The sequence below is a fragment of the Monomorium pharaonis genome, chromosome 4 (assembly GCF_013373865.1).
Source record: "Monomorium pharaonis isolate MP-MQ-018 chromosome 4, ASM1337386v2, whole genome shotgun sequence".
NCBI lineage: Eukaryota > Metazoa > Arthropoda > Insecta > Hymenoptera > Formicidae > Monomorium > Monomorium pharaonis.
The window spans coordinates 4,999,741-5,024,085 of record NC_050470.1 but is presented as its reverse complement, the minus strand read 5'-3'; the positions used below and the strand labels follow the sequence as shown (position 1 = coordinate 5,024,085).

General features: G+C 37.5%; 1 protein-coding gene across 8 annotated transcripts in view; it reads right to left on the bottom strand.

The window, feature by feature from the left end:
• Positions 1-24,345, bottom strand: part of LOC105836884 (latrophilin Cirl) — a 425,666-nt gene that overhangs the window by 67,190 nt on the left and 334,131 nt on the right. For 7 of the 8 annotated variants that reach the window (XM_036285518.1, XM_036285520.1, XM_036285519.1 and 4 more), the window contains one exon: positions 3,560-3,607. The exons of the other annotated variant lie outside the window; for it this stretch is intronic. In XM_036285518.1, coding sequence (XP_036141411.1) covers positions 3,560-3,607 — 48 coding nt within the window. The remainder of the gene's footprint in view (positions 1-3,559; positions 3,608-24,345) is intronic. 8 annotated transcript variants of the gene reach the window in all.

Sequence of the window (24,345 nt, the reverse complement as noted above, 5' to 3'; positions counted from 1 at the left end):
ACAGGATTGCTTCTAGATCACGTCCAAGTTGTTTTGGCCTATTTTTAATAAAAATACTCGTGTATCTCCAGAGAGAGATACATCCCACAGATGAAAACCACTATTCTGGAGAATTGAAAACGAAGTTGCAACACCGAGTTGCAACATGATATTTCGTATGCTAAATCATTAATGGTCCCTGTTGTTGCTGAATTCACTGGGCGCCCTGTCCTATCTCTATGCAAGAAAACGTCGGTTGGGTGCGCGGGAAAACAACAACCGGGGATCATTAATGATTCTCGCCGTACAACCGCGCGGGAAGAAAACGATTCTTCACCGTGGGGCACGGAGTGTATGTATGTATGTGTGTGTGTGTGTGTGTATGCGGCGCTATAATACACTACCGCTATACTTCGCGCGGGCTACTACTCGCGGTTCAATTATCGTCACTGGAAATCGCCGTGCTCGCGTTGGTAATGGACATCTGTCACGGCTGGGACACGCGTTATCGCGCGCTGCCGCCTACGAAAAAGCACCGCGGCGGAATAATTGATGACGCGCGCGCGCAACGGTAACGGCCGATCAAATATTCACGACGCCGACATCTCTTGATGTATATAATTTTCGTGCGAACGAGGCCGCGCGATGCGTCGCGACGCGTCATCCGAATTGAACGCGCCCGCGTCCGGCAAGTCATTCCCTTGCATTCGCCGCTCCCGGTGTGATTTCGTGAATATTTCAGCCCGTAAATATTGAAACGCGACACTACGCCTCCGTGTATGTGCCCGTACGTGTAACCTGTCTTTCGCGCGTTCCTATCCCCGGGATAACGCGCCGAGTTGATTCGATACTTCTCGACGAGTCGGGTATCGAGATTCTTTTTATTACGCAAGCCCGCGACAAGCCCGTGTTCATTACATTTAATTGTCTCTCATTATGTGCTTATTTTTCACTAGATGACAAATAGAGTCTTGTTAACGGAAGAATCCATTTTTAGAATCGCGAAGAAAGAACTTTTTACAAAATTTAAATAGACTTTCCAGAACAATAACACTTTGGAGATTATTAAGCTAAATGTCATAATTGTAATCTCGAAAATATTCAAGATTATAATTAAATTTTAATATTATAATTTACTGTTATTTAAAAGGATCCTAAGCCATCTGTTTTGCCGACATAAATAAACTAGTTTTTTTAATTGGTTTTACAGAATTGCAAAAGTCTTTCACAGAATTAAAACACGCACATAAATGTAGAGTAAAACGGTCGAATTCATATTAAAAAAATTTTTTGGTACGTAGAACTGTCACTTGATGACAATATTTGTTTAATATACAAAACCCATGGTATATATGTACAAAATAAAACCGTATTTCTCTAGAGATGACATAAACAAATAATATCGTGCAATTCAAACTAAGATTAAAAGAAAAAAAAATTATAGAAAAAAAGATTAGCCTTTAACTTTTTATAACTGCAAATCCAAAATATAGGATGATAAGAGAAGCAGTTTGAAAAAAATTTTGTTTATTCACACCAATTTTTTTCAGTGCTCGATAAAAAAATATATAAAATTCGATTTATTGAATCTTCCGCGTGGAGTTCCCTGCACGATCGGAGTTCACTGTGCTGCTCTGCACAATCGAGATACCGGGTCAAAGACCATCGTGCTAATAAACGTAGCACGTGTTTCCACGGCGCCGACTCATAAAGTCGGCCAGCTCGATAGCGCGAGTTAATTAAAGAACGAGTGCATTTTTCCACCTCCGTTCCATCCCATTCCGTTGTGTCGCATCCTTCGGACGCTTCGACATCGCGGCGTCATGAGAAATGTGACCGGAGACTCTACCTGTTAGTTATTTCTATATATCCTGTGATGATAATTAAAAAACGAATAAAAATTTTTTAGAGTCCAAAGTTACGCTTCAAAGTTGAAAAATGTTAGATAAGGTTGGAGAAATTAGGAATATAGAAAGTATATCGATGAAAAATATCTTACAGACTAGACAGATATCAAATAAATGCATACATTAAGTATTAAAAAATAAAAATAACGTATACTATATGTTGTCAATCTATAATAGTATAAATGTTTTAAGATAGAAAATCTTTTTATTAATTGTAATTGAAAAAATAGAGACTATATATTTGTGCCGCAGTAATTTTCTTTATTTTCAAAAGTAATTTTCATTCGTTCGATGGGTTCAATGGCTTTTGTCGCAGGTGTTACGTCAATTCCCGATTTTATTACGTCCCGTAAAAATCAATTTGAATTGTCTTTTTATGTATCAAAGAATTGCATGGACATGCGAAAAAGCTTGATGTAATTAAGTAAAAACTCATTTAGTTCAAAAAATTAAATTCATAACTTTTATACTAATTATTTGGTAATCATTTTTATTACAGTGCTTTTAATTTGTAAATAACAATGCGTCTATAAAACTCTAAAAAATTTTTTATTTTTTAAATTTAAAATTTTTTAATATTTTTGCAATGTTCTTTACATTTTTAGTAAATAATATTAAAAATTTGTAAACTTAAATAACTTAAAGATTTACAAATTTAAATAACACTTTGTATGCTTTTATTATCCAGAAATTGCATATGCCACATTAAATTTTCTCGAGTTGTTTTCACGAGATTCTCTTTTTTTAAATTCTTCCATAATTATAAAATCTATGCTCAAATTGTTTTGCTTTTGCAAAATTAAATTAGAAATTCCATTTAAAATATTTGGTTCACCTCTTGAAATCCTTCAGGATACGTGATTGAATTCTGCGGAGTATACCAGTATTGTCTTACAGTGTACGTAAAAAAAAGCAAGATCTTTTGGAAATCATAAATAATACGAAGATAATTTTATCTGTTTTTTGTTGTTATTTTGTTTATATAGTTATTTAATTTTTTATATTTCAAATGTCTTTAATTAAGTTTTTTTCGTACGTATCTTTGTTTAATTAAATGTTTTAAAAAAATATAGTAAAAAAAGTTATTTAAAATATATAAACTTATAACTTTGTTTTACACTTTTATTTCAAATTTAGTTATTTCTTATAAAAACTCGTTAGTACAATTAGATTTGAATTTAAGACTTGCGTAAATTTTATTTCTATCTTATTCTAAATATGTAAAAATGGAAAATATTTCTTTTATATTGAATTACTCGACAATTCATGGTAGTGTAACATTGCTCTTGATATTACAATCAATTCCCATTACAGTAGTTAACATAATAGAGGTCGTAAGTAATTTTTGATGTCTCGAGGTATCCTCCATAAGGACAATGTTGACCGGATAGGTTGGGTAGGTCTGGATCGCGTTTCTCACATATCCATGTTGGACTCACGGGTGTCCGTTGCGAAAGCACGAAAACGAAACAAGAGAAGAGGCGCAGGTGCTCGGAGAACTGCCCTGTAATTAGGCTAGGGACGCCGAATCCGTCTGTTTCGCATCAGGACGGTAGCCCGGCATCTTAAAGGAAACGTGTCAAACACGCTCGAGGCGTTGCTGTGGATGATTCTTAGAAGAATCTAGCAAGCGCGAAATGCAAAGGTACTATAATTTGTCAAATTGATCTTACCTATTTTGAATTTGTCTCGATATGAAAGTGGCACCGACGGCTTCTTACCTGAAACAGAATAATAAATAGATGTTAATTGTGTATCTTGTCAGTGAAAATTGCGCGTTACTATATTCACAGCTTTGACTATTGCGCCAGCCCAAAAATATTTATCTCGCAATCATTATTAATATATGTTACTATATCTTCGTACTTATTTAATTATACATGTAAATTGTTAATTCTCTTTTTTTCCGTTGTACACAATATTATATTATCTCCGTGTCTCGAAAGTGGCTATAATTTTAAGCTATAGTAAAATCACCCTCCTTTATTTAGCTTTCGCGCGCATATCTCATAATTTTTAAGGACCATCTCGAGATATTTGAACATCCCCACAGTAGTTACCGTGGTTATAAAAGAAACGCGGGTGGCTAATGATTTAATTAATTGCGATTTAGAGTTCACTTTATCGTGCGCTTTAATTTCTATGTAGGATACGCATTTTCTTGCGCGCCGGAAGGTAAGGGGACGATTTCATCCCCCGAGAGAGCATCCGAGAACAAACGTGCCGTAATCCGACCAAGGAGACACCGTTTCGGCACTCTCTCGTGTAATCTTAAAGCGGCAACAAACCGCGCGAGCACAGATCCGTAAGTTTGAAGAAGATTAAGATCTCAAGGCGCGCCACGAGGGTGCCGCGTCTGAAAGAGGTGCTTTGCATTATTTCAAGAAGTCTTAGAAGCAAGAGAGTGGCTTGTGGATGAAAAAGAAGATAAAAATTGAGAATCCAAGATTTAATTACAGAATCGAATTTATTTCTCTATCCGAGCAAGAAATTATTATCTTTCGCTTTTTATTTATATGTGTTAATGAAGTCAATGTAAGATTTCTTCTTTGTTAAATTGATAAATCGATCAAATCGTGCACTCCATTTTTTCCAATAAACAATCATAAAAATTTATAAATTTTAGAAGGATTAAATTAAAATTAAAACCATTTAATAACTTGCCACATAAACAATTCTCCATTAAATTAAATAAACATAATACATTAGTGACAAAAAATTTATAGAAAAATTAATAAAAAATTTATTATACAATTTTAAATTTATATCTTAATATTCAAAATTCTCTTCTTATATACAGAAGCAAGTTAGCAAGTTACTTAATTTTACACTTTAGTATCAATTCAATAATAATCCATAAAACTTATCTGCGATTTGATTTGCAATTATGATTCTTTCATAGTTTAAAGCAAATCAAAATTTATATTTTATGTATTTACTTCAAATAACGAATAAATCAGTGAAATTAGTAACGGGCGATTCGCGTCGATCGTAAGCGAACGGCCTTCGTACATTCACGGCCTTTTTCAAGAAGGGCCGTTATGGGAATGCACCGCGAATAAGGGCTACATTGCGGCGTCTTCCTTTAAACATTCAGGACTGCACCTTCGGTAGCGATTCTACGGACAGGCGTTAACCGTTGGAATTGGAATCGCTTCCTGTATCAAGCTATCCACCCCTATCTGCCCGGAGGAATTAGGAGCCGCGGTCGTATCCATGGAATCGAGCGCGTTTCTCTCGAATCGGAAATTTCTCCCGAGTGGATCGACGTTTATCGCGCGCGAGTTCTCGAAGTGGTTTCTGGTCCTTGAACGAGCACAAATAGGTCAGACTGAACTTGCGTTCTATGAAAAAAGATATCAACGCATTTCGTATTAGATATTTTTCTGTTTCCTTTCTTCTTTAGATATTATATATATACATTTAATTTAAATGTATTATAAATATATATTATATACAAGATTGCTAAAGACATGAAAGATTAGTATATTAATTTTCTAAGTTTAATTAACTTTTTCAAGAATCAGCATGTAAATTATTGTTGAAATAAAATTTCATGATCTAAGGATTAAAAAAAATCGTATTAGAATTATGATTATATATATGAATCAAATAACTGATTTAGATTTGAATCCACGTCCATTTACATCGAAAGACCTTTGAATGAGTCTTCGAGAAATCGTTTCCGAGTACTGCTTGGCAATTCTTGGGAGGCTTCTCTACTTTTGGAGAGAGTTTGTGCTTTCATGGCTCGGCCAGATAGCATCGATCGAAACTCGACTTGAAAGTCAACGGCAAACGTCGCGTCGTCAAGAATATCACTAAAGATTCGATGAACGTTCAATGTACGTTTTACTAAATATATGAAAAGTACGTTAGAAACGAGAGCAACTCGTCTTACTATTTTTAAGCGAGTCTAACACATAAATGATAAATTCAGATTTTACATATCCGCCTCTATTAATTTTTACTTTAGCGATATTCTTATCGCAAGATAGAATTTAATTGAGGAAATTCAGAGAACACTCTGCGACATCAGAACGGTTCGACCTCAAAATCCTAAATCATTAATAGAATTATGTGCCATCGTTTCTAAATATATTTGTAAAAGTATTATTTAAAAATATATATATTTTGACTTATATATTGGCTCAAGCAATCTGTGAATAAACTGCAATATATATAATCATTATACAAGATTATTACATTACAATGATGAGGATTCTGAAAATAGCTACGATCGGTTTTTTGTTTAATACACATTTGTATGTAGCATGAAATTCGCAATTCAAATAGCAATTTCCTATCGGAAATGCTTACCCACGAAACAAATCTCGCTTGATTGGAAGTCTTTATAGATCTACAGACACCGCCGTCGTGATATTGAATACAAGTTTGTCTCGTAGAGACGAGTATGTTCAAATGAATATTTATACAGGATAGTTCAGAATCAACGTCAATTTCTAATCTTCTCTGAATACGCATGATTAATTTTTTATACTTATCCAATATTCCAAGGACGTATTGTAAAATGGCTTGAAAACGAAGTAGTAATTTTTTGTTGAAATATACCTGAATAAAGTATGAAATATCTCATATATTATTTTTTAATAACTACTTTTATGTACAGAATAACTAGACAACATATTTGTAAAAAAAATCACATAATTCCATTTCTAAGAAATAAACCCTTCACATAATTTTGGATATCTCAGCCAATTCGACCTAAGGCTGTGATGTTGTTTTAATTTTGTCATTTATTTGTTTCCTAACTATTTAACCTTAAGTTACTTCTCTATCTCTTCGTTATTATCGTCTAAGTATCTAATTTTATCTAAACATTTTGCCTTTTTTTTTTTTCTTAAATATGTTTCCAATTTATTTACGTTACATTCGGATTCAAAAGTTCGGAAAATGGGCGTTAGCTCTGCACCATCCTGTACAAGTTTCCCAGGTATTCGAAGCGAATGGGCGAGGTAAAGCGGCATCGACCCGCGGAACACGCTATATAGCATTACACCCGCGCCATTGTGCTGGATTTAGTGTCGTGCGAGTGTCAGAGATGCTGCACTCGAGAACGTAAAGGGGCAGACGACAGAACGAGGGGAGAAGAGAGAGAAAGAGAGAAAGAGAGAGAGCAAGGGAGGGAGGGAGGAAGGGAAGAATGGTGGTGACAATGCGATCTCGAGTCCGATACGGAATTGCTGGCGGCTTCGGGCGGCTCTCGCGAAATGAGCATAAGATTCTTCGGTTATTTCGTCGGACGCCGATATCTCGCTTCCTGTACCTCGAATTGAGCGTTCCAAATATCTTCCCGGTTTCTTTCCGCCCTCTCGCTTCTTCTCTCGCCTGCGTTTCGGCTATACCTCTTGACCCGCGTCTCGGCCCTCGTCGTATTTCTCACATTACTTTTCGAGGTCTCCACCTCCTTCACCTTTTGGTTCTCCTCCTCCCTCCTCCCTTTTGCTTTCCCCCTCCTGCTTCTTCTCTTCTTTCTCGTCCTGGGTCGTTCGTTCCAAACGCTTCTACACTCGCGCGAAATCGCATTTAAGTTATTTGGCTTCCTTACTCGGCGAGGATTTATCGTGCGGAACCCTTGCTGCACCACGCAGAGGGTGCCGGTCGTCTTAAGGAAAGTCGGTCGGTAACCTCGCGGCAAGAGAGTGCTGCTTAATTCGTTTGATATTATATTTAATAGGGATATATACTGGATGATTCATTAAAAATTGCATCTAATATTTCGTTTAAATATGAACCTACGAGGATATTTAACACGAAATTTTAACGACTTCGAGCAGCGAATTACGATGTGATAAAAGATATATCCTCCGTCAGAACTTGTCATTGGAAAAGTTACGTCGTCAATAACTTTTTAGTGTATATGTTTTTCTCATACGATAAAATTAAAGGTGTAGGAATAAAAATAGTCACACAAATAGTTTAAATAAGTGTAATACATTTATAGAAACAACAATGTAATATTTGATTGAAATGATGTAATTTTTATAGAATGTATGCAATGCATTAAATTAGAGCAATAAAGAAACAAAGATAGTTTGAATTGAAATAATATATAACATAAAAAACGTATGATATGTAGGTACGCGTAGGAAATAAATCTGAGATAAAATCTTTCTGTCCCTTTTCTCATCGTCTCGAAGTGACTGATAAGAGACCAGTAAGTTCGAATGATTCTCTGCTGCAAATAGATCACGATCCTGCGGGACAGATTAGCCGACGATTACAATTTAATCCGGCAGATTGGAGCTCCGTCGAACCTCTGCTATGCCGCATGAATATTTGTGACTGCATGTCTCTCCGGTGCCTCGCGCGATTGGGATTATCGCCGATGATAAGTCATGATGGCTCGGAGATAGAGGAAACATCATGTCATGCTTTCGTAAAAATGTTTCCACATTATACAATGTATAGATGTTATTATTAAATTCAAGTTGATCAAATATATTACTATATTATTTTTCAAATGTTTGATGTTTTGTTTTTTTTACAGATTTGTAATTTTTAGAATTATATAAATTCGTTAAAATTACAGAATAATAAATTTTCAGTGTTCAATGTTAAAACGTCTTACGTAAGAAAACGCAAAAAGTAAGATCTCGATTTATCGTGATGGATTGACCATATCGCATCTTTACATTGATGATTTTGCCACATCACGCCGAAGGATATCGCGATGTCTTTAGTAGAAACGGGTTCGTCTTGTTTGTTCCATTACACGGCCATCAGTGACAAATATCAAATATCGATGCAGTTAAAATACGCACGACTCGCAAAAAGCGCGACAGACGGCGATGCCTTTCCATTATAATTGCGCGCCAAGCGGTTGACGCTTTCGATTCAAGCAGTCGCTGTAATTATTTTTACAAAATTTATTATATTGTGAAACGAATTAGAACTGCCATATGCAATATCAAAATAAAAAACAAACATAATATCCAATCTGCACCGAGAATATTGCAAAAAACGCGAGTAGTATTTTAAATATATTTTGTATTTAAAAATAAATCTTTTTCAACAATGATATCTTTTAAAAATATTACAAGAGGCTGTAATTCTTTGAATTATAAATAATTAAAAAGCTTAAATAATAAGAAACTTGTAATCCGTGCATAAAAGAGAAAAAAAATTAATCAAATATTCAGTTTAAAATATTTTTCTAAAAAAGTGATTGCCCTCCTCCCTTTCAATTACTATGCTTTAACTTAGTGCATCTTACATTACGAACGTCAATTCGCATTAATATTTACATGATCAGTCTCGTATTTTTAGTCTATATTATTGAAAACAGATTGATATCCTAATATACGATCTAACACATAATATAAAAATTGATGGAACCAACAAAATTTGACAACAATAAAACTACAATTGCAAAACAGACTCGTACTCGTTAAGAGAAGTGCACGTCGATCATCCCTTCATCTTTACATATATAGTCTATTCGGAGAACGGGAAACGCTTTTACGACCAAGCTGTTAAATTTTTTCCTCCTGTAGATTTTCCCCATCTCCTCGCTTCGTTTTTTTTCTACGTCGCTTGAAAGGGATTAAAAAAGTGCCGCTGCGTGCTTCTAATATGCGGCGCTTTCGTAAAAGAAGACGGCAGCATACGTTATCCTTTGATGGGATAATCCCTCGGTCCTATTTATTCTTTCTCTCGTCCTTCTAGAGATCGTTTAGGAAAGTCGTACGATGGATGGAGTGGTGAGCGATGGGCCCCTTGACGATATATGATAATGATACGAGAATCAACATAGACGTTACTTTACGACGATGATGAAGATTAGGATGTTCTGGATTAGATTTACGAGAGATGAAAAAAATTTGCGAGATGCGTATAGATACGTAGACGAAAGAAACAAAGACAAAAAAATAAGCGTTGAAAAATATAATATCACAAAAAGATTTTGAAGATAGAAAAATATAAAGGAAAGTAAGAGAGAAATCAGAGACAAAATATTAAAGATAAAATAATGAAGAATACATTAAATTTGAAAAATATAAAATTGATGTAAAGAGAAACAAAGCTATTAAATTAGACTCAAATACTAGAAATAAAAGAATAAAGAAAATGATAAAACGCGGTTATCGGTAAAAGGAAAACCTACAGAGTCAAAAAGAGAGTGAAGATCCATCGAGTTTAGAAGAAATGTATGAAAAATATAAGGTGTGGAGAAAAAAAAAAACAAAAAAAAACACAAATTTAAATAAGAAGAAAAGAATGTGGGGAGGGGAGCGGAAATCCCAACGCAATCAAAAGTCTGACAATGGTGCGCGCGGAAAAAGTTTTCGCCTTACAGGAGCGCCGCGAAGAAATCCGGTAGGCGGGGGAGAGTGCAGGAAGGCAGAAGCAGAGGAGGAAGAAGGCGTACGAGGAAGAAAGACTCGGAGGAGAAGATCGAGGTAGGAGTGGAAAAGAAGGCCTGAAACTGCTAGCCGATATTTCATCCGGGGAACAAGCCAGATAACAGCGGGCACGCCCTCCCTTTACGTACAACCCCCTCCCGCCCTCGCAATCCCCTCTTGCCCTCCGCTTTGCACTCCCTTCGTCCTGCACTCTTCAGCATTGTACGAGAGCCACATCGGCGAGAGAGCTCTGCCCGCAACAGACTCGTGCACGTTTTAAAATATTATCCGCCGCCACCCCCTTACACTTGCCGTTACATCCATTCCGGTGAGAACGCGCACCCCGAAGAGAACGAGCGGCCAACTCCCAACGAGATACCACTGGCTCGAACCCCCGGGATTACGTCCCCCGACGCGACGTCACACACTCAATGTCGGACAAATTTTATCCTCGTAGTGTTTGTGTTTACGCGCGTGAATCAAATGGACCACGTTAGCAAACTTGGAAAAAAAGCGCAATTTTTTAATCAAATTAATTTATTTCAAATACACTAGCAACGGAAAATTTCATCTTTGAAGAATCTAATTTCAAAATATGAAAGAATCTCGTTAATTCGAATTATTTAAAAATAAAAGTATAGAAAATATTTTCAAAATAAACAATTTAAGGATGTACCAATAGTTACAAATGGTTACTAATAAAACAAAAAATTATTTAAAATATTTTATTATTATAATGCAAGCTATTGCCTTTGCGCTTCTGCCTTGCACGATAAATCATCGATCTAAAACGCGATCGATCTTAACTTGACTTCAGGGAGGTAGATAAAATTGTCTTGTTGTTCCCCTACGTAGAATATTGTTTCAATGCTTTTACGACGTTCTCAGTGAATGTTACGATTTTCTCCAGTGCAAGCAGCAACCAACTAGGGTGGAAAAAGAGTCGCGCGAGAGGAATTGTCGCCCTTAACCCTCCTCCCCGAAGGGTAGCGGAGAGCTTGCGACACGGCTGTGACGTGTTTAATGCGTTCCGCGTGATTTAGAGCGGCGGCAGAAGCTGCAGATGTTGGGGGTTTATGCCAGCTTTTAATTTGGAGATTCATAATTTATATGGGGCGGAACAATCGCATTATTCTTAAATCCCGCGAAAAACATGAATCTTTTTTTCTGATTAAATATGCCAAATCTAATAAAAATTTTATCTCCAATTATGTCTGATCCTGAAGGATAAGTCAACTTTAAACACTACAGTTACAACCAAATGCTGAAACTTGATAGGAATTCTTAAGAAATTATTTAATAAAGAAATTATTTAATAAAGAAATTATTTAATAAAAAATTCTTATGTTATATTCAATTAATAATCTTAAAGAAAGAAATTAATGCAACATAGAAGTCATTAATTCTAACCATCATTATCATAATGAAAATAAACTCCTTATGATTTATCGTCACGACGCATTTTGAGATGATTTCCACTCTTTTCCAAACCTCGTTTGGATTCACCCGCGAGCGGATGTAATTTTGAGACCGCTTTTTATCGAGAGAGTATTGTAAGAAGACGAAAGCGCGCGCGCGGAAAAGCGGGAAAATAAAGACCTTCAGAACAGAGAAAGCGGTGACAGTTGGAGGATCGAAGGAAATTGTCGAATCCCTACAAATAAAACGGCTCTAGCGAGATCGGAAAGCCATGCACGCGCATGGCTCCAGTCGCGCTCGCGCTCGGAAAATGCGAACGTATCTCTCGACGATCGGTTTTTTGCGGCATAAAAATATTTTACTTCAATCTGGATAATTCCGGTGTTTATGCGACTCCGGAGCTGGTCGCTACGGCAGATTACAGGTCGCTGCCGCGATTTTCATGCTTTCGCACGCACGCGGAGCTGTGAGCCCGGCACATCACGCATATGCGTGCACGCGTGTACCGTGACGGACAGATCGGCGGCAGGCAGAAGAAGGCAGAGAAAGAGAACTATACACATACACGCGCGCACAAAATGTCGAGTAAGCCTTGCTGCAAAGCCATTGCACTTGTCACTCTAGAGTTTCTCGCAAAATCCCTTTAACATTGTGTGAGTGACATCCGTTTTTTTTTTTATCTCAAAGTGTAACAGTATGAAGATTTTGCTAAATGATAAGTGTCATAAATGAGATACGGTAATTTGCGCAATATAATTAACTAAATCACAGTACTACGAGAGATTGTCGATATAAATTTCCAGAGTTACAAACTTCTTAATATTTCTGTTACTTCCAGAGTTTCTTAAACTTTATGCTATTGTAGCGGTTATTCATATTTCACTGTAGCTACTAGGAGTTGAACAGTAATTGGCAATTTTTTATCGGTAACAGGTTGAGCGCCGCTGACGCGTGTCCGCACTATATGTACACACACACACACACACACACACATACACACACAGGAGTTGAGGTCCGGCTTTCGAATCTAAGTTATCCGATTAAGCGTGACACCCGTGCAATCTACTTCGGTGCACCATACCGAACCCTCAGAACTTCCATCCAGGGCGTTCTCTCTTTTCGTACCGCACGGTTTCTTCCGTCTCTCTACCACAACTCAAGTTCCCGTCCCCCGCACAATTCTCCTTAAGCTGCTGAAAATCTCGTATCTTCTACCGAGGACAGTCAGATTGCTGGATCCTTTCACGCGTGTTCGCGTAAGTAAGACGAGCATGACAAAGCGGCCGCCGCGATGCTCGTAGAGACGTCGAAATACTAGACGTCAATTTCGATCGAATCCCGGCTTTCGCCTCGAATCCGATCGGTGTATGATTTTGATACACCTGCTCTCTCACCTTTCTTTTCTCGAGCGAGAAATATTTATGCAATATTTATATTTTAGGTTTCCAATTTTTTGACAAATTTACTTTATTAAGAATTGTATTACAAACGTGCGCAATATTGAACCAATAGATTTAAAATTCTGTATTTTCATTGTACATTGTGTTCACTGAATACAAAATTCATATTAATAAATTTTCAAATCTTTGAAATTTCAGGAAAATTAAGAAAAAACTTTAAATTTAATAACTTTATATTTAGTAAAACATAAATGCACACACATGTATGAAAATATTAAATTTGAAGAAATAATCGTTTAATTACTGTAATATATTTGGGAAATAGACTTCGTTGTTTTCTGCATATCGGTATTGAGTAAATAAAAAAAAAAAGAGAACGAAGAATTTACTCGAATTTATGGAGCCCACTCGACTCAACGAACGACAGGTACGCCTCACAAACGTCGCTCGCGTGCTATCGGGAATGCTATCGAAAGAGGTACAATCCGGGGGGAGGGGGAGGAGGAGGGAGGGAGCACGGGTGAAAAAAGGGGGGGCCCAAAAATGAACGACGATCGCGATGACGAGATGGAAACGAGCGGCCGGGACTGCATATCTCACGAACAACGTAGTGCACTCACCGAGAGAGTACTTCGATAACGGACGCACGGCCCGTTATATTACCGGGGCCATAATTATTATTTGTAAGCCTCCTCCGCGTGCCTCTCTTTCCTATCTCTCGCGAGGGCCCTCCCACCCTGTTGTCCTCCACGGTGTCTCGAAATGGGTCTCCTGTTTATCGAGACGAGAGTGGCCCCGGTTTCGACGAGACATCCGTAACTAATGACCCTGATAGCCCGACCAGCTCTCTTTCTCTCTTTCCCTCTGCCGTTCTCCGCTTCAAAAGATCTCTCCCCCGTCGCTCGCTGGGCGATCTCGCTCTCGCACGAGCACGATTCCTCGTTCATTGTGTCTTCCAAGGTTAAGAATGCCTGGCGAGCCCTGGGAGTCACTTAATTAATTTTCCGTTTCGACCCGAGGAGAGAATCGAAAAGCTCGTTATCTCGACTTATTACTCCTCGCATCCTCGCTGTCGCTCTCTTTCGCCTCTCCTCTTCACACCCGCTCTATCCCCGCATGCTGCCGTCTTATCCTTCATCCCCTTTCTTCGTCGTCTTTCAGTCTCGCCGTCGGGTACGGGATCCGGGCATTCTTCGATCCCGTGACGTGAATAAATAATACGCGTGACGCTCCATAAAGGGCCACCGACTCTTTATTCACGGCGGGATGTGGCCTATAATCGGAGAATTTGTCGGAACTGCGCTGTCTATCGGGCTACTCGAGCATGATGATAGCATTAATTGAGGAATACAGATCGCGTAGAGCAACATGCCTGATCTACTAAAACATATCGCGTTTGACGAGTTTCGTGGCTCCATGAGTTATGAAACAAATATATCGTGTTTGACGATTTCCGTAGCTCCATATGTCATGAAGCAAGCGACCTGTAAATAGTGATAAAAGGATCTAACTAAAGTTTAGAATTTATAGCAAAACGAATCGGCATCTTGCTTCCTTGCGTGAAATATATTAAAATGCATGAATTATTGACTGGTTTTAATTTTTAAAAAGTTATAAAAAATATGCATTTTTGAAATTATTTTCTGTATGACTGGAAAATGTACGTAATAATAAAAAATAAATTTACTATGTTCTATAATCACAGTTTTATTTTTACGCATAGTTTTTAAAAATTATAATTTGCGTAATAGAAAAATCTATCGTGATTATAAGATACTTAATTTTATTTTTAATTATTACGGCAAAGAATTAGTGAAATTTTTTCACCGACTTTTCTGGAAATTAGCTAAACGTTCTCAAATTCTTTTTACTTTCGATTTTTATAAGTTCCTTAATTAAAAGACCTGCGATAAAGAGAAAAACTTTCAAAAATGTACCATGGCTCTTCGTGTTCAGAGTCGTTTTAATTACTCGTTTGGCACGCGTGCATTTTTCGTTTTGGCAGATTTCAAGCGTGAAATCCGATGATCAGAGCCATACAAAGTTGTCATCGGCACAAAGTACCGTCGCTTCGGTGAACACGCATCGACTGGACATGCAGATCTGTTGACCCGAAGCGGAAAAGTTTCCGGCTTTCTTTTTTAGCGCACAGCAGAAATTTGGCATGGAATTTTCGGCCTAATTCGCGACGTTCACTGGAAAGAATATAGAAAACTCGCTAGCGAATTATTCGTGAGCATAAATCTGCGCTTACCGTACATCTATTTAATAATTGAACACTGAAAAATAATACTTGAAGTCTTCTATAAGTGCGGATTTACAATTACACAATAAATGATACAAATCATATATATTACGCACGATAGATGACTAAATTTGGATAATTAAAAATAAACTATTTCTTTAGACATTATTTTAAGACATTATTCAATTTCACGTTTCATAAACTAATCCGTTTATATAATCTAAGCTTTAATCGAAAAACTTTAATTAGTTCTCGTGACTGGAATAGTTATTTCTTCGAAATTCAAGAATGTAATTTCTACTGTTCCAATTAGTCTATTATTATCTATTATATTATTCGAAAAATAGAGGGACATATTTCACAAAAATAACGCAAAGTAGAATAGAAATATCTTATAATGTTGAATAGCTTTTTGAAAATATTTGATAACTTCAAAACATAAATCTTAAATTTTTCACTCTTCAGGTACTCGTGTTTTTAAATGTCGAATTACTTCGAAACACGATTATTCGTAATTACCGGCGCGGAATAAACGCGAAACGAACGTTCCATCATAAGATACTTTCCTGGGCTTTCAAGCGATCATTCCAGAGAAATTCTAAAAGCTTCTTGAAAGCCGAGCGACGAGAAAGAAATTTCACCATCATTCAATGGATGGCATGAACAAATCGGAATGGGAAACATCGAGATCGCGGCAAGATCGACCTCGTTTTGAACTTACTGTGAAAATTTCATTATGAATAAAAAGCTACGACTATTTGACAAAAAAAAATGTATGAAAAAATTAATTTGATGAGAAAAATGAGCAAAACGAACCATGACAGTACTTCGCATTAGAGGTAACTGCACGTTGCTGCCACATACAAATTTTAGGACTAACAGCGATATCTAAGTCCAGACAGTTCTATAAATTTTTTTATTGAATTAAAAACATTCGTATAATTTCATATATTTAAATGGTGTTTGCATATTTTAGTGGAATTTTTGAAAAGTTGTACTTAATTGAGGAAATTCGTATTTTTAAATAAAACCAATTGAAACAACTATGCAATAAGACATTTCTAGACTTAGAAGAAACTCTTAGAACTCATAGACAAAATTTTTTTGATGCATAATTCGTTATTTTTATCTGTATATTATATATCTTTACTTTCGTGAACTTTACTCTAGGAGTTCAAGACATAAATATTTCAATTTAAGCATATTTGCAACTTGGAAGATTTAAGCTTCTGAATACTAAAATTCTCAAATACATCCCTCAAAAGTTGAGTCTTAGAACTTTCTTATCGTGCATGTTTTAAAGATTAAGGAAATTCGATGCATGAATTTTTCAAGTTACATGCCTATTCTTTAAATTTAAATTTTTTAAAATTAAATTTTAATTTCTAAAAATATTGTTAATATAATGATTGCCTAATCTTGTTAACCCATCGATTATCAATGCTAATTTCTAACTTTTTGAAGTTTGCATATTACCATTGTGAACAGTTCCACAATTTTCTATTGAATATCAAAGAATTTAGTAACTATAATTAAATTGAGAAGCGTTCCTGTGAGTCAAGTGTCCGCGTAACCAAGTAGTCGTGAGCGAATTATGAATAATGCAGTCCTTCGGAAAGTACGCAATTAACGGGTGACTGCAACTGTAACGGCGCAATTATCATGCACACGGAAATAGAATCATTCTCACGACGCCATTGTGCGCGCTCGCCGCACTTTAAGCGCGCCATTTCCCTGCGAGAGCGTAATTGTTCCTTTTTCTTTTCCCTTGCGCCGGAGCCCTTCGGCTCGTTAGTCCGCTGAAAGAAGCCAGGAGTGCTAGGCGCTTTGTAAGACGAGCGATGGACCGTAAAGTCCCTCGGATCCCGATCGACGCACGCTTTCGCCGATTCATCCCGCTCGTCCTGTTCTCATCGAAGAAATTCCTGAAGGAATTTCCTCCTTCGGCGTTCACCCCTTTCTGAAAGCACTACCTTTTTAAGCTCGGGAATTTTCAGTGGGGATGATTGGTTTCGCGGCTGTCATTGCGACAATACTAAGCCCATGGGATCGCTGGCGGTCTTGTTAATCGATTGCCAAATGTCGTACCATTATTAAGAAAAATCTGTAATGGCACAGTCCGAAATGTAATGGCAAAGTTTGAAAATCGAGTTTCCTGAAACTCTAAAGTTTCTTATAACTCTCATAATTCAAATGTAATAATAAAATGATCGAATACCTAACAATTCAAATTCGGAATTGTGTAAAGCAATCTCTCTAAAATGATACGCGTTCCCAAAGTTTTTTTTAAAGAAAGAAAATTTTAATACTTTTATTGTTTTTAACGTTCAATAGCACATGTGCTGCACGAATAAAACTACAAGAGTCTTCGAAAAGAAGGAAACGTCATTGTGTTGAAGTGCATGGCACGTTTATATCATTTTTCGAATCGGCGATGTATCTCTCGAGGCCGCAGATGTCAGAGCTTTAAATTTTCTTAATCCTTCGAGAATACGGGGCACTAGGACATTTAGATACCGATAGCGCAAGCGCAACGCGAAGTGTATATCAAGAAGATACGCCCGGCAGGTGCACACAAATACATGGATGCATATACACATATGATATGTGTCTACGCGTGTGTGTGTGTGTGTGTGTGTGTGTTTGTGTGTGTGTGTGTGTGTGTGTGTGCATGTCGTATCCGAGATTTGATCCTGATTCATCCCGAATGTCCTGCGAGAGGCATTGTCCGCCGGGAATAACGTGAGATTTGATCCTGATTCCGCGATATACGCCCGCGATATTGGAAATCGATGAAAAATATGTGCACGGTGATTTGCAGCGCGAAAAGCTGGCAATAAAAGCCGATAATGATAACAGAAAAAAAGACGAAATTTATTGCGTGAGAAATCAAGCGGATCTTTCTGTGTGTCGTTATTGTGCAAATTTTTGTTAATTTTTCGGAAAAAAAATTGTGTTCAAACTTCATCGTGTATTTACAAAATTATAATCCCAGTGAAGAAATAAACTTACAGAGATTTTTGTTGGTGATTCTGCGAGAATGGAATTTCTATCGAAAATTCGTAAAAAAAACTTCGATAATGAAAAAAGCTTTAAAAATTATTTGTGATAGGATAGTGTGATATATAAGTAAATACAAATATCAAATATTTGAATAATCAGTCATGAGAAATTCTTGTTTATCTTTGCTGTTTTTACAAAAAACAAACTTTTAAAATTTTAAATGCTAAATAATCAAATTATCACTTTAAATGTATAATATAAATATACACATACATTTACAATGAAACGATGTTAGTCATATATTCTCACAATTTTTTCAAAATATATTATACGATTTTCATGCGTAACACAAGAGCGAGTATAAGAGGAATCAATTACTTTTTTCTGGATGACTGAAAATTAATGAGCTCTGACGTGGCTCACGTGAATTCTGCCAGTGAAGGTTCGTTCGCGGAACGAAGTTTAGTGAGGGTCGTGCGGACGAAGAGCGAAGCGGGGGCGGTCGAAGAAACATCGAATCGCGTGTTATCGGGCTGGCGCGTCTAAATGCTCGAGGTATGCGTCTAATGCCAGACCACGGGCCCTAATCGCCCTATGCAAATCACAGAGCGGCCCCCGACCGCATTCGTATAATCAATGGTTTAAGTCGCGGTCGATGCCGAAACAGGCGGCACTGGCGTATTTTCTGAGCGCACTCTAATTCTCCTGCTCTTGTTTTTTCTTTCTTGTTTTTTTCCTCTCTTTTTTTTTTTTTAAGAGAGTTCGCAGGAAAGAAACTGCAAATCTTGTAGCAACGCGAGAATATTGGTAATGCAAATACGTATATCTATTTCCCGTAAACATGCAACCTTTGGAAATTGCATTAATTTCTGTTTATATCTGAAATTGAAAAAAAAAAGCAGATTTTGTTTAAAAGACGTGTCTTATATCATCAACACAATGCACACGAAAAAGTCCGCAAACTTTTTTGATTAATTTTAACTAGTGTTAGTTAAACCACAATTAAAAAACACATCACTCGTGTAAGTATTAGGAATTTGTAGCAAAAAGAAAAAATTGACAACACACACGACTGAAGTATAATACAGTATTAAAGTTGTGACAATCTCTCCCAAACAAAATTACTTACGGATCGCCGTTCTTAACTCGGTCGGCGTCGCGACGCAAAAACGCTTGTCGAGGCGATGCTCGCTCGCAATGTCTTGTCTCGCTATGTCGAGCGAGGGATGAAGCGGGCGATGAGATGGACCGAGGAGAAGAAGATGAGGAAGAGGCGTGTTCTCGAGTCCGAGGAGACTTCCAGTCGGCCGAGCGAGAGCGGCCTTTGTCGCATAATGGATGACTTCCTAACGACACTTTAAGATAGTTACCCTCGCGTTGTCGTCCGGCGTTTTTCTTCCTCGGGGTAACAACGCCACCCGCTCGATCCGCCGCGGAGAGAGAGAGACGGAGAAAGTGAAAAATAATAGATTTTTTGGTAGGACCGGACCATCGCTAAACGACTTAAACATGCGACGCCATTAGAGATCCCGATCCGGAGAATGACGATGATAACAGTAGACCGCAGCTGCACGCGGGTATCCCGGCGCTTTTCCAATCTAGATTATGGACCTTTGGGCGCCCGGAAGAGACGCTCGGCAATCAATCAGCTAGCTCGATTCGATATGTCTTGAGATATTGGATTTTTTTCTATAGGGATTTATAAATTAAATTTTGCGAGAGAGAATATTTTGATCTAGAGAGTGGAAATTGAACACATTACGGATATTACTCCATTTTCAAAAATAAAATAAATTAAGAAAAATTAAGAAAAAATAATTTATATCGTATAATATAGAAAAATTGAATTATTAATAACTAGGGAATTTACATTTATGAATGAAATTTCCTTAGACTTAGATTTTACAGCATGTTGTATTTATCGCCGTTCATATCAGTGATATGTCAGCCACGACGAAGTCCGCGGTATGGCCGAAAGTTCGAGACGCATTACGTCGCGGGTGCCATGCAAGCGCTGTCGCTTCGCAAGCATTGTTTTCGTTGTACGGCACCTCGGAAATCTCGGACGACGAAAGTTCGCCGTCCAGGTGGTTTCGTCGCGCGGGTCGACGACGTTACGGTATATAAAGTCTCCCCGGGAAAAGTTATGGTCCCCACGCGGGGTTTCTCGCCAGAATACAAAGAGGCCGCGCGATCCTTCATTCCCTGCACAATGCACCGGAGCACGGCGTCTCTCGGCTAGACTGCACTTTGAAACACTCTCGAAACTTAGTAATTGCATCAAATCTGACTTATATTTATCAGTGCCCGGGATCTTAGCTCCGCGCGAGATGCAACGTCACAAATTTCTCGCAACTCAACGAGCGTTAAGTTCCATTACGGAGTAGAATCTTCAATGAGCGTATTCTCGTTACGACGGGAAATTACTGTTAAAAAATGTTTGACTGTTGATTGTTAACGTTGCACACGTAAATTATTTAAATAGCTTCAGGCGCGAGTTTTGCGTGACAACATTCGGAATATAATAATTTCAATTAAAGTATAATGTCAAATTGATGCGTTTCGCATTTCTTCTGATACTACGAGATTATTCTTATAGCACTTGTAGTGCAACTTATATTATTCTTATATAGCAATCTAGTGATTTAGTGTTTAGTTTTAATTTCTGTCACATCGTAAGATACACTTCAATTCTGTAATTGTAGATAAATAATCGACAAGGGGGGGGGGGATCGGTAGCAAAATTGACATTTCAATTGATGATAGACTGAACTCATCAGAATTATATCAAGTTTTACGCGAAATGAATTTTTGATTCGATAACAATTCGATTGTCGGTACCATTATAGCTCCTCGTCCTTACTGTTTCCCTCGCAATTCGCGAGAAAATCCGCCGAAATCATGCCACGACGAGTCAATCACGCCGGAAAACTGTTTTTCCCCTCAACCCCGTGTCGTGCTTTCTTGCTTTCGTCGACAATAGCTCGAGCCAATTTACCTGCCGAACTCCATCATCGGCGGCTTTTATTAGCACGACGTTCAGCGGGGACGCGATCGATATTGCCGGATATCGATTTCGAATTAGCTAGATTGCCCGACACGCTTGCACGCCGTCACGCCGTATGTCGATCGAAAGAGGAATGTAAATAAGAAAAGAAGAGTAGAAGCAAAAGTTAGGCACCGTAATTTTTCGGAAGAAATTCGAATCTCCTGGGTAGGCGTGATAAGATTGTCACAAAATGGCAACAAATATATTATTTACTTTGTAAATGTTGAAAATTACACGATGCACATACACTGTCGGATATTTGCCGTAGTTATTAATTTACAAAAACTTTTCGCATAAAAATTGCACGGAGTTTCAGAAATTGAAAGGCGGCTCAAATTAGCCGTCATAAAATAATGAAACACTTTCGTGGGGTACTCGTGCTCCGTCCGCCTCTGGCGTTTCCTGAAAAGCGAAAGATAAATTCGTAAGAGAGAAGAGCGGCTCGCGCGCGACAAAATTGCACGACTGGTTCTAAATTAGCCGTCGATGTTGGGCGCGAGGAGAATGAAGCAGAAAAGGGGGTGGACCTTCCTTATCGTCCCGATAGTACGGCGCGAGGAACTTTTAATCCGGTAAGAGCACGATAAAATTGCGCAACGGCCGATTATATCGCCGCGTGTTATTAGGAGAGCGAGCGCGGGCGCGAGTCGCCGCAAAATTGCAAGGCGCGCCTCGAATCGGATATTAAGCGATCTCGCACACGGGAGATTCGAGGGCCGAAAACTTTTAATCCGCGGGTGGAATGCAAATTTTGATCGAAAAAACGAACGATGGAAATTTGATCGAAGCTCCATTTTGTATCTCGGAATCTATACCGAAAAAGTGCAATATATATAAATGCGTAACTGAAAATTTTACTCCACATCAGAGGAATTCAAATTAATATCATGACCATTTTAAATTTAAGTGATGACAAGCGAGAGAGGGATTATATATTATTAACAAAAAAGAATGATCATTGATTAATCATGGCATAGCGGTCGGAAATAGAGCGATTGATCTGATTAAATCTGATTCACACGATTGATCGGACGGATGCAACAAAATTATGTGAGGAACAATTGGCCGTTGTATCTTTGATAATAAGGCGCTTTTATACATGCATGGCACGTAGATCCCGTATGATTAGCGGCGAGTACGGTGTGAGAAAATGTACAAGATATTGCAGCTCATGTTATTATTAGTTAGAAACTTTGAATGGACCGTGACGCAGCGAAGTTGCAAAACCCGCCTTCTAAATTAGCCCCTGCATCGGATAATGAGACGTTCTCGGAAATATTGTGCGCACCGGGCATCGAAACCTCTTAATTCGATCGCAGAAGTTGGATAAAGATAGTTTTCGCGAGTTACTCGTACGCAAGATAGAAGATTACATAACGGTTATTAATTATAGGTATTCGAATTGTCGGTAGCGCATAAAAAGTCAGTCTTCAACACGCGTCGGCTTAATGAGACCACAAGTCCCGATTAGCTTGAGCATAAACGCTACACGGTAAATGAATAAATCACGTGGAATAAATCACGATAAATTCAACAAATGTCATACATTAGAATTCAGCAACTTAAAAGTCAATATTAACTTTAGTGAAAATTATCATTACGAAACTTAAGTCTTTCAGGGAAAAGTATTCATTTAAAATATTATATATATAATTACAAACAGCACATGAGAATAAACATTACAATTATTATAATTATGATTGAATTTTTCAGTTATTTACAAAGCATTTGTTGCATTGACGTTCAATATAAGAATATAATATTTATGGTTGTGTATAATTTCATTCATGCTCGATAGATATGATGAAAATTTTTGAAGCTATTATCTGAAATTTTTGCTGTTTTTGAACGAGAATCAATTATCCTATTGAAGAATTGTCAATATTTGGTTGGTAATAAATGATATAAACGTTGATGCAACATGCTTCGTATTTCTCCATTCTGCGATCACCAGGGTAGAACTCTCACCCTTCGAAATTGAGTAGTAGAAAACTGGGTGGAATTGCATAAAGGTGTCTAATTATTAGTTCGTGCTAGGGTGCGGCGCCAGATCGAATCGACGTGCATGTGCGAGCGCCATAACGTGTCTTCCGTATAGTTTATCGGGCGTAAGTCACGCGTGGTACAACACACATGAATAAACCTCCTCTTTTTTTTTCAACCCTAATAACACACAGACGCCATTGTTAATTGCTAACAACGGCAGACGTCATTTTATTTCGTGTTTTGCTCGTATTTGCTACAAGAATTATTCTCGTGTAATTAATTTATTCACACCAAAATTATTATGTAAACAAAATAGCAAATTCTGCGACAATTTTAACTATTTCTAACAAGTTTTCTTCTCCTTTATTTATTTATGGCAATACTTGAACAAACTTTAAATTTTGTGTTGCGTAAAAATGTTGATATAGATCTTTTATAAAATTCAGAAACACGTTCTTTGTAAAACTTTTATAAAAAGCTTAATATCTTACTATAATTCATTCTATCTATTTTTTTTATAATTGTGCCATTAAATAATTTTGAAAATAATTTTTTTTTTCAATGTGATGGAATTTTAAATAAATAGCGATTGACTAAAATTTTATTTTGATTTAACAAATCGACATGATATTTTCCCTTTTTTAAAATCGTTATAAAATATTGGTAGCTTGCAGTGCGCGCGTTGAAATTCCTGTGTGGGAGTTGATTAATTTAAGAGCATTCGGGGCAACGTAAAAAATTATGGAGTGCTGCGGCGGTACATCGTCGATGCGGCGTAATGTACGATCGCGTGCCCCTCTAAAGTATCGTAAAACTTACAAGGTGGGAGCTCACTAGAACGCCGCAAGTGCTTGACGATCTCTCGAATTTCCGATGGCGATTGCCGAGAAATAGAGTGGCCCCTCGGAAGTTTTTGAGCGACGAGCATGCGAAGATCGATTTTGCTCTCAATCATTGCGCGATTGAAATGAACGCTGCACTCCCCACGATT